General features: G+C 38.5%; 1 protein-coding gene across 1 annotated transcript; it reads right to left on the bottom strand.

Annotated features, from left to right (window-relative positions):
• Nucleotides 1-212: 212 nt before the first annotated feature.
• Nucleotides 213-11,970, bottom strand: LOC127202990 (vomeronasal type-2 receptor 116-like). Its single transcript, XM_051161812.1, has 6 exons — nucleotides 11,762-11,970; nucleotides 8,796-9,087; nucleotides 7,616-8,422; nucleotides 6,130-6,357; nucleotides 4,205-4,328; nucleotides 213-1,144 (listed from the first exon to the last, which is right to left on the bottom strand). Exons 1-6 carry the CDS (start codon nucleotides 11,968-11,970, stop codon nucleotides 213-215), a joined length of 2,592 nt encoding a protein of 863 aa, XP_051017769.1.

Below are 11,970 nucleotides of genomic sequence, written 5' to 3'. Positions count from 1 at the left end.
ACTTAAGGAGCTGAAGGCTAACAACATATACACAGTGAAGTTCTATTACAGAGGAAAGTATAACATGGATTTTAAATATGAAAACAGTCATGGTTCCAGTGCAATGGGACTTTAGTACAACTGAATGAGGACATATGAACGCTCATACTCATCTCATTATAGACTGGTTTCAACCATTGTCTTTAATTTACTAACATAGATTAATATTAATTTTAACTAAAGCGTAAATGACTATTTCTTCTTGAATGGATTTTATGCCTGATGTCAACACAGGAGTTCTTATCTGGCCTTAACAAAATAATGTAGCACTTGGGGACAAAGATCAAGCCAAGCAGTGCTGAACTGGAAGCCAATATAGAGAAGACTTCCATAGCCACCATGACTTTCCCCTTCGTGCTGTGGTACACAGGGAGGAAGGTGACCCAGACACAGAAGAATACCTGCATGCTGAATGACAGAAATTTGGCTTCGTTGAATGTATCAGGCAGATTCCTGGACAGGAAGGCCATGGTGTAGCTCCCAAGTGCCAAGAAGCACAGGTACCCCAGGACAGAGTGGAAGGCGACTGCTGAACCCTTGTTGCACAGAAGGATGATGTGACCATGTTCAGCATGAGCATCTTGATCAATGAAGGGTGGAGAGGTAAGCAGCCAGATCCCACAGAGAACAAGTTCAATCAGAGTGCATATGGGAATGATAAAATTAGGGGCCCTTGATACCATTAGCCACCTCACCATTCTAGCTGGAGCAGTCACCCTGAATGCAATAACCACTGTAATAGCTTTGGCCAACACTGTGGAGAGAGCCACAGTGAACAAAATTCCAAATGCTGTCTCCTGCAGGATGCACGAGGCTGTGTTGGGCTGTCCAATGAAGAGCAAGGAACTGAGGAAACAGACGATGAGTGTCAATAACAGGGTGTAGCTGAGAGCCCGATTATTGGCCTTGACAATGGGTGTGTCTCTGTGCTTTACAAAGACTGCAAGAACCACAGCTGTGAGAACAGAGAAACACAGCGCTGTGAGGGTGAGAGCCATACCTAAGGGGTCATCAAAGGCCAAAAAGCTCACAGATTTCTGGAGGCAGTGGTTCTTCTCCCAGTTTGCATAGTGACTTTCTGGACACTTCACACACTGATCCATATCTGTTCAGAAATGAAGGTGACTGTGAATCAATCCTCAGAACTTTTCTTTCCCAATAAGTTGTTATTCAACCCTAGCTTATTTAAATACTTTCTGACTCACCTCCCTTTGTTATTTCAGAAAATTTTAAATAGTCTGTGAATAATTTCAAATCTATGCAGCCATCATTGTCTATGTTAACAAAAATGGAAGCAACCCAATGTTTTTTCCCTTATCTTTATATCCTTCCCCTGAATTTGCATCTGCTTTATAAATCATAAGGTTACAGGATATTATTGTATAAACATAATTTCACTCAAACATTACCTTAGTAAAATCAGGAATTTCTGTACATATATATTTATTTGTGTATGTATTACACTATAGACAATAATATTTGAAATTCATTTCCTATATGGTGTTCTAAGCATAGGGTCACATATTTACTTATTTACATATAATTCTTTGTGTACACTACTTTGGTTCATACTATGAATGATTTTGAAATAATAAATGTCATTACATCCTTGAATTTTAAGTCATTCACTAGTAGTTTATTGATACATATAGATATAGCATGTTTTAACTTATAGGAAGTGAATCCTTGAAATATTTCTAGGTATTAAAAAAGAATACCCAAATATTCTACACTTAACATTTGTTTCTTGGACCTGTTTTCCTGTTATTTTCGAAGGAGAGATAGATAAGGAGTCGATATGGGTCAGAGAGGATGTGGGGAGGATTAGGGATACAGAGGGAGGGGAAATTGATTCAGATTATATAGTGTAAAAAAACCTTGTGTTCAAAAAAAAGGAGAGACGTCTTTAGTCATCAGAAAATTGCAAATCTAAATGACTCAGAGATTCCATCTTACACCCATCAGAAGGGCTAAGATCAGAAATTGAAGTGACACCACATGCTGGTGGAGATGTGGAGAAAAAGGAACACTCCTTCATTGCTTGAGGGAATGCAAACTAGTACAACCACTTTGGAAATCTATCTGATGATATCTCAGAAAACAGGAAATAGGGTATCCTCAAGACTCAGCTATTCCACTCCTCGGAATATACCAGAAGATGCTACAGCACACAACAAGGACATATGCTCAACCATGTTCATAGTGGCCTTATTCATAATAGCCAGAACATGGAAACAGCCTATGTGTCCCTCAGTAGAAGAATGGATAAAGAAACTGTGGTACATTTACACTATGGAATACTACTCAACTATGAAAAACAAGGAATTCCCGAAATTTGTGGACAAATGGATTGAACTAGAAATAATCATAATGAGTGAGTTATCCCAGAAGCAGAGAGACTTAAATGGTATATACTCACTTATAACTGGACACTATCCCAAGGGGAATGTCTCATGAAAGTCTTCAATTACAAGGAAAATGGGATAGAGGTGAAGACATCCTATTGGGACTCCTAGTGAGAGAAATATAGGAGATAGGGAAATAGATAGAACCAGACAGTCCTAGAAACCTACAAGTAGAACACTATGATGGGTGGATCTTGGCCCAGGGGCTCTCCTCAATCTATCGAATCCATCCAAGGACAATATGTGCACTCATCATCAAACCCCTACCCACATCTAGCCAATGGACAGGACATTCTCCACAGTTAAGTAGAGACTGGGGACTGACTTTAACATGATCTCTGGTGCCCCATATTTGCTCATGTCCCCTTGATGGGGAGGCCCGATGGCACTCAGGAGAAGGATAGCAGACTACCAAGAAGAGACTTGATACCCTAGCATCATATTCAGGGGGATCAGGTCCCCCTCAGTCACAGTCATAGGGAAGGGGAATGGGGTGAAAGTGAGAGGGAGAGAGGAATGGGAGGATGCATGGAATGGGATAGTAAATGGGATGTAATATGAATGACTTTATTTTTTAAAAAATTAATAAAAATCAAGGAATTTCAAAAAATCGTGGACAAATGGACTGAAGTAGAAATTATCATACTGAGTGAGTTAACCCACAAACTGAAAGATTCAAATGGTATATACTCACGTGTAACTAGACACTAGCCCAAGGGACATGTCCCATGAAAGTCTCAACCTACCGGGAAAGTGGGATAGATGTGAGGACATAATTTTGGACTCTAGGTGAGAGAAGTGTGGGAGAATGGGCAAATAGAAGGATCCAGGGGGTCCTAGAAACCTACAGGTAGAACATTATGATGGGCAGATCTGGAACCAGGGGTTCTGCACAAATTATGGAACCAACCAAGGACAATACGTGCAGTAAACCTTGAACCCCTACCCAAATCTAGCCAAAGGACAGGTCATTCTCTAAGATGAGTGAAAAGTGGGGACTGACTATCACACGACTCTGATGCCCCATATTTGACCAGGTCCCCTTGATGGGGAGGACCGATGGCACTCAGGACAAGGATAGAACGCTAACAAGAGGGACTTTATAAACTATGAGCATATACAGAGTGAGGAGGTCCCCCGGAGTAACAGTCATAGAGGAGGGGAATAGGGTGAAAGCAGGAGGGAGGGAGGAATGGGAGGATAGAAGGGAAGGGATAACAATTGAGAACTAATATGGATGAATTAATAGATAAATAAATTATTAGAAAAACAAAAACAAAAAAGGGAGAGAAAGATTTAAAAAGAACAAATTATATTAATTAATATATTTTCTGTTAAACAAAAGAAACTTAATCAGGAAAGATATAAAATACATGTACTGAAGGTATCAAACAAACTAGTCAAATGCTGTATTAAAGAAAGACAGAAAGAAAGAAAGAAAGAAAGAAAGAAAGAAAGAAAGAAAGTCTTTAATTGGGAGTCATCATGAACAAGATGTGAGAATTCCAAACTTTAAGTGAATCCTACATGTGACTGAGCATGCTTTGAAAATACAAAAAAAAACATGGTGCTCAACACACTGTGCTCATGGTGAAATGAAACAGTCTGTTCATTCATGGACAAGGTGGATCTCTTGAGAAATCAATGGCTGCAATGCAACAACACTGTAAGTCTTACTTCTCCCCAGTCTCATGCCATTTTCTCAGGTATGGCTGACTCCTGTAGAGGGGTTAGAAAGTTGTCAGTACACCTGTAATTACCTGTCTCATTAGAAATCTCGTTTTCTGCACAAGGAATGCAATCAAAGCAGCAGGCAGCCTTGCCTTCCTGGGCAGCTTTCCGGAATCCAAGTCTACAGCTCTCACTGCACACCGACTGAGGAGTCTAAGAGAAGTGAAAGCTGTTAGCAAATGTTTGGGCTTTTGTGAAAAATCTGAGTAAATGTAATATTTCTGAGTATAATTGAATGTTGGTTTGGATTAAAATAATATGTTTTCGTGTTGTTAATTTTGGCAGCTTTGGGGCTTACATAACACACATGTTTAAATATTAGTCAATACATGAAGCCACTGTTAAGAATAGGTGGCTAAAATAGTGTTCTAGATGGTCAGTGTATGACTCAAATTCAAGCTATCTCTATACTTACTGGCCACCAGGCAGAGCTTTTATATTAATGAACTTAAGAATGTTGATTGACTACTTCACAGGTCTTGGATTCATCATGGAAATAAATCTTTGGGCATTTCTATGCAGAATTATATAGAAACATTTTTAAGAAATGGGAAAAATCACAAAATGGGGTCAGTATTTCATTGTTTACTGTCACACAAATATGGGAAGGAGATAGATAGTACACAATTATATTCTTTGATCTCTGATTCTGGTCTGTGAACATGATTCCATCACCTCCTCTGGCTCCTCAAACACTTTTTCAACCATGATATACAGCATGGTCACAGTGTCAGCCATAGCAAACCTATTCTCCTGTGTCTAGCTTATGTTGACTATTTACTCAAAGTAGAAAAGCAAGTATAATGCACACAAAAACACACACATACATACACACACACACACACACACACACACACACACACACACACACACATACCTGTCACGCTTTGCTTCCTCTTCAGAGGCTGACAAAATATAAATGTCAACTTACATTTCTTAGGCTGGATGATAATTTAAACATATCATTGTTTTGCATCAGTGAGAAAACCCTAACAGACAGTCTATTCATAAGAAATATATGTTCAAGGTAATATCTGGCCCAACCCAAGACCCACTCCATAGGAGAGAGCAAATCCATGATACTATTGATGATGCTCTACTGTGTTTGCATACAGAAACCTAGCATGGCTGCCTCTGAGAGGATCTGCCTAGCAACAGATTGAAACATAAACTGATACTCACAGCCAAACCTTGGGCAGAGCAATGGGACCCTCGTCAAAGAGCAAAGTAAGATAGAGCAGACAGAAGATGAAAAGAACTCTACAAGAAAACCAACAACCCCAAATAATCAGGGCCCTGAGTGACTTGAAAGACTGAAGCACCACCAAAAGGAGCAGGCATGGACTACACCTAGATTTTCTGTACGTATATAAGAAATAGAGAGCTTAGACTCCATGTGGGTCTCCCACAAAAGGGATGGGGCTGTCTCTGATATGATCTCAGTTGCATGCCTTTCAATCACTTCTCTCTGGTGTGGCTTCCCTACAAGGACACTGTGTAAGAGGATGGACACAGTCCTGAGATGACTTGAAGGGCTGTACTAGACCTTTAGGATGTGGTTTTCCCTTTTCTCAGGACCATGGGAGGACAGAGAGGAAGATGATGGAAGGACAGAGGGGAAGGACATAAAGGAGAAGAATGAGCAGCTACAATTGAGATGTAAAGTGAATAACTAAATAAATTATGAATACAAAGCAAAAGAAACATGTGAGCATCAATAAAATGTGGATATGAACTTTTCCATTGATCAGCCAGAGAATGAGAAAATAGTCTGTGTTCACTGTTTTTTTTTTTTTTTTTTTTTTTCTTTTTTTTTTTGTGTGTGTGTGTGGAGATCCTTATCAGTAGCTGAATATTGGCTGGAACTGAATGAGTGTCCAAGGACCATTACATCCTGAGAATTGTTTTTGTTTTTTTATGAACAGTCAAAGTATAGAGATAAGTCTCTACTCACGTCGGTAAACCCTGTAGGCCATTGAATTATCTGCACAGATAAAGAGAGCTGCTGTTCAATGGGAGCATATGGAGAAAAGGTTCCTATTTTCACATTTAATCCAAGACCCTTTGGAAAATTCCAAAAGTTGAGAATGTCATACTCTGGATCTAAGTTTTTTCTCTCATCCATTACAGTGCGACTTCTGACATGATTTTTCAGTAGGGTGTTCTTGAGGAAAGGAAGGAACTGAAAGAGATGTAGGAACAGATGTTGAAGGACAACTGGAATACTAAAAACATTTTTTAAGTAAAACAAAAATCTCAGTGGTTTTAGCCCATCCTAATGAAAACCTTCTCTGAAAGAGGCATTACTGTGGCTGAGTAAATGAAAGATTCTTGGATTAATATTCATTAAAATTTGAAAATCATATTCTGCTCCAGTGAAATCACTGAACTAAATTCAACTAAGTCAGCAAGACACCAAGTTATGTGGATTCAGCTGATTCAAAGTTCTTTGCAAACCTAACGACTCCTAGGAACTTTTGGACTATATTTAGGCCTTCCATTCTTAACATGAATGCCCTGAAGTTTAATGCTAACTTTAAAGTGCTCCCTCGTAACACTGTGGTAGAGCTCAGAAGCATTTTTGCCCTTAAATATCTACTGCCCCTACCTCTGCTCTAAAGAATACATCCTTGTTTATTGGCAAGAGATTCTAGGGACCTCTAGATGGTGGTGAGCAGTGTGGACTGTGTTTAGAAGCTCTAGTGAATGGTTCAGGGAATTGCACAGAATTCTTCACCAGAAGCAGAAAGAGGCAAATGGTATTTATTCACTTATATCTGGACACGAGCCCAAGGGGCATGTTCCAGGAAAGTTTTCACTTACCAGGAAAGTGGGACAGAAGGGAGGACATCCTTTTGAGATGGCAAGAGAAGCATGGTAGAATGGGGAAATAGAAGGATCCAGAGGGTCCTCGAAACCAACAAGAACATTATGATGGGCAGATCTGGGCCCAGGGTTCCTGCTCAAACTATGGCACCAGCCAAGGACAATACATGCAGTAAACTCCGAAGCCCTACTCAGATCTAGCCAGTGGACAGGACATTCTCCACAGTTGAGTGGAGAGTCGGTATTGACTTTCACACAGCTCTGGTGCCCCATATTTGACCATGTCTCCTGGATGAGGAGGCCTGGTAGCAATAAGAGGAAGGATACCAGACTACCAAGAAAAGACTTGATACCCTATGAGCATATACAGGGTGAGGAATTCCCTGTCAGTCACAGTCGTAGGGGAGCAGAATAGAAAGAAAGTGGGAGGGAGGGGGGACTGGGACAATACAAGGGATGGGATAACAACTGAGAAGTAATATGAATAATTTGAATATATATATATAGTAAAGTTTTATAAAGAGATTCAAAACCTATGATGCCGAACTGGAATTCCTTGGGAAATAATAAGATATCACATTGCTGCTACTACAATACAAAAGAAAGGATATTACCTGCCAGGGGGAAAATTCCATTCCTTCTCCTTTAGCATTTGGTTGTATCTGTATTTGTTGAAGAATCATATCATGGAGACTGTTGGCCACAGCATAAATGGCATTATATATATTGTAACCTTCTTCACTCATAGATGGGTCAAAAAGGTGTCTGGGCAGTAACTCCAAAGAAGCATTGGGTTGGCAGCTCTCCAAAAGTTGACAATCAACCTCAGAAAATGAGCACTTGAAGAACAAATACCAAAACTTGGGAAGATAAGTGTCTTCTGGGTACTTGTAGGGATTAACTGTTCGAACAAAATTTGTAAAGTCTACTATCTCTTTATGGTGGTGTGAAAACTTGAGACTTCCATGAAATGACTCTATCATGAAATAATCAAAATTGTTATCAACATCCCACTGAGAGTTCAAGATCCACACTTTCCATGTCACTAACAGTTGCAGAATGTGTCGCATTAAACCTTGTAAAGAAGTAACGTCCCCATAAATAACTATTACATTTGCTGATGATTCCTGAATATTCACCAGATTTTTCCATACTGCACTGGAAAATGAATTCCAGGTGCCAGGGATCATTTTCAAAAAGTCTATGCAGATGTTCTTACTCTCCATAGCTTCTCTCAACCCTGAGAGAAACAGAGTCCCTCTGTGGTCATCTGGGAGGATCACACCAACCCAGGACCACTTAAAATGAAACATCAAAGAAACTATAGCAAGTGGCAGAGATGTGTCTTTGGGGGCCATCTGGTAGAGGAATTTAAACTGATCTGGGTCGTTTAAGACAGGATCAAATGGCCCAAAAGTGAGCTGTAGGGGGAAAATGGAAACAAGAGGAAGAGCATTGGCAGCACTTGCATCAAACACAGTATCAGTCCTGAATAAAAAAAAAATATAAACAGTCAGGATGAAGATGTTTTTCTCGTATTTTAAAAATCAAACACAATACTAGAATTTTCCAAAATAAAATTACTGACATACATCCAGTTTCAGTGACCTAGCTGGCCTTATCTACCTCTCCTTCCTTTCTCTTTCAAGAACTATAAATACGGATCCATCAAGTACTTCAGAGTTTCCTTCAATAGTTGATTTCTCCAATTGTCCCTATTTAACATTTTAAGACAGCCAATAATGTCAAAAAAAAAGGATACTTGACTCCTACTTTCCACACCTGAGTCCTTACCTGAGGTACTTTGTAAAGTTGTAACAGTTTCCCTATTCGTGCAGATATGGTCGTTGATGTTCCTGTGAGTGCAGCAGGTGACATTCTCTTCCTTACACAGTTGTAATTAAGTACGGGTTTCCTCGTCCTGGTAAGCCACAAAATGGGAGGAATGAGGGTACTCATTTCATAAGGTGTACCATTGTAGAGATCAAAGCCCAGAGTTGTGTTGGGGAGAAGATAAGGGTTTCTGTTGACCTCCTCGATGGCAAACACCAGGGCCAGAACAAACCGGTAGTTCTTCAATTTATACCTGCACAGATTTCATAAAAGTATACAGGAGGAAGACAAAAACGTAAACCTTAACATTGGTGAAATGGCTATTATAATTCAAGTGCCAATGTTCCTATAATATAATTATTTTAACGTCATCTCATGAATGACTTGAATTAGCATGAACATTTTAAGTAGATAGGATCAGGTAAGATCTACAGTATTAACACTAATGTATTACTGTCTCAGCCCCTGCACTCAGCTGGTAGGCAACTCTTCATCTGTCTAATAATAACAGGGTGAGGAAAGAACACCCACTCTGTAGGATGCTAAAAGACACCTACACAAACAATAGCATTTCATTTTAGTGTCAACTATGCTGTTCACAAAACAGTTTCCCTTAAGTTATATGTATTAAATTGTTCTTCAGGTGGATATAAAAATGCTTCATACAAAGACTTTTTCAGGATTTTATTGAATCACAATGAAATTATATTTAGGAAAGAGCTATAGAGAAAGAAATTAATTCTACATTAAACATACTTGAAAAGAATAGAAATTTTATCTTTAAATATAGAATTTTTCTGCTGCGTTCTGAACTTTTAATCACATTGCTTTTTATTTTGGTTTGGTTTGGGTTTTTTCCTCATTACTTGTTTGTTTCTCTGATTCTTTGTGCTTTCCTACTCCTTTTTGAAAACTTTTTCCCTTTGCGTAACTGCTGGTATGACATATCTGACATGCATGCTGGCTCAAAGAACATTGCAATGTTTCCTTCCCTCCTCTATACCGCTTTCCCCAGACACTACTGAGGCTTTCAATTTGCATGCTCTGAGGCTGTGCTTCTTTTAACCTTAGTGGATTTGTCTAGAAACTTCACATGAAAGAAAACAAAACAATAGATGCTGCATATGTCATAATTTAAAGCTAATAAGTAAGGACGCAATTGTACTGAGCAGAGTGAAATCAAGAAAAACACAACATTTAGGAGCAGTGTGACTGGCTACAAAGACTAAAACAGGAATGCAGAGACTAGCAATACAAATATTTTACATTAAAAAATCTATTACAAAGAATTCTCAAATCAAAAACACCAGGCTCCAAAACTGACCAGACATTGAGTCGAGTCTCTACATCTTTGTGAACTTGTATACATTTAGAATAACCATCTGAGTCACATTAAGAAAGTCAAATATTATATATATCTTTTATATTTATTCTCTAGACTATATATCAGAAAGGGACAGGATTGGATCCTGCAGAACTTGGTGGTAAGAATCCTTTACTCTGGATACTACAAACTTGAATTACAAAACATGGAGACATCAAGCTGTTAACAGGATGCCTTATATTTCCTGTCTACATCTCATAGTCCTGAATGGAGGTGCTTGGTGTAGTGAGGGAAAATACAGATGTACACCAGTGCCTGAGCTGCTGAGAGTAAAGAGCAAGGGAAAGGAGAGTAACTGAGACATCAGCTATGGTGAACTAAAAGGGGCTCCACACACCATCCAAAGTCCCCACGCTGCTAGGCCTATGAGACAAATTTGTGATCTTATTTGAAATAAAATATGATCCTCAAGAACTTGTATCTGCCTTGAATTACTGCACTGAATTACAGATTATTGCATCTAGATACAAAATTTTGGATTTGGGGGCATCTATACTATGTTAGTTTCAAAACACTATTTAGTTTAACAATTAGTTTAAATGTGTCACCACCATCAAATATCTGATTTCCTTTTATATCTGAACATATTTCTTCCTCCACCATTCCTGAATTTTCACTTTACACCCCACCGAAGTTTTAACAAATACACTGTAATGTCACTCAGAGTACAATTCACCTTCATAACTATATTTTCCTATTATCTTTCTACCAATTTTTCATATGTTAATATATTTCCAAGTTCTATTGCTTTATCTCAGGGAGTTCTAAATTTATCCCTAGAGATATGGGATGTCTGTATTGGACCAGCACACTTTATTTCCTCTAAAAAGAGACACACAGAAACATTTGTTATTAATTTTCTAAGGAAATTATAATTTTCTGATGTTATTCCTTAACCTTCCATATTTCAGAGAACCTAAAATAAGTCTTAAGTGTCCATTCTCACATAAAAGGCATATTACCGTGTGCATCCATATAAATAAGGAAAAACAATGAAACCTATAAACATTTATAAAATCTGTCTGACAATGCACAAGGATTAGCAAAGAAATACTGAAATGCAAATAAATGAGACAGATAGAAAAATATATGTGTAAAGAATAATGTGTCCCCAAAATTTAATGGTGACAGACCTCTTGTGAAATCAGCTATATGTAACATAGCTAGTACTCATCACTATAGCACCACTCTAGGCACTTAGGAGTCTTTTGAGTCAGTGGCATCCTGTCTTCTCACAAGATCACATTGGACTTGAAGTAAGCCCAGATGTACCACTAATTTATCCATGCCCTGAAATAATAACACTGAAAATATTCAAATTATCTGGCATTACAAGCATGACAATTGAAGATCATGATGTTCCAATAACATGTGGGGAAAGCAAAATGAATAACATGAAAATGATCACTTTTCCTTTGAAAGAAGACACATTTGATAATATACTTGACTATATTTGAGAATGGAAAGTGACTGTGGAAAACAGTTTTAATTCTTATTGATGTTACAAGACTTATGAACGATCACAATGAATAACTGTACTTACTGTATGAGAACATCATGGAAATACTCTGTTCCGGTTGTAACAGGAATATTTTTGCTTGTGTAGTAAATATGAAGGGGAAAGAACGCACCAAGTGTCATATCTCCTTCATGGGAAAATCCATCCTTGATTGTTACATAGCAGTCATTGTCAGTAAAGGCACCAACAAAATCGGGAGTGTACAGGAGCCCAAAGGTCAAAACCCAGAACAT

The sequence above is a fragment of the Acomys russatus genome, chromosome 19, assembly GCF_903995435.1.
Source record: "Acomys russatus chromosome 19, mAcoRus1.1, whole genome shotgun sequence".
In the NCBI taxonomy this organism is placed as follows: domain Eukaryota; kingdom Metazoa; phylum Chordata; class Mammalia; order Rodentia; family Muridae; genus Acomys; species Acomys russatus.
The sequence above is the reverse complement of the archived record's forward strand: the minus strand, read 5'-3'. Positions and strand labels throughout refer to the sequence as shown.

Excerpts from the sequence above, each read along its gene's own strand:
- LOC127202990 (XM_051161812.1), bottom strand. The coding sequence starts at position 11,970 with ATGTTCTGGGTTTTGACCTTTGGGCTCCTGTACACTCCCGATTTTGTT. Across the intron at positions 8,423-8,795 it reads AACTTTACAAAGTACCTCAG|CTCACTTTTGGGCCATTTGA; the intron begins GTAAGGACTCAG and ends TTCCCCCTACAG. Across the intron at positions 1,145-4,204 it reads CGAGATTTCTAATGAGACAG|ATATGGATCAGTGTGTGAAG; the intron begins GTAATTACAGGT and ends ATTTCTGAACAG.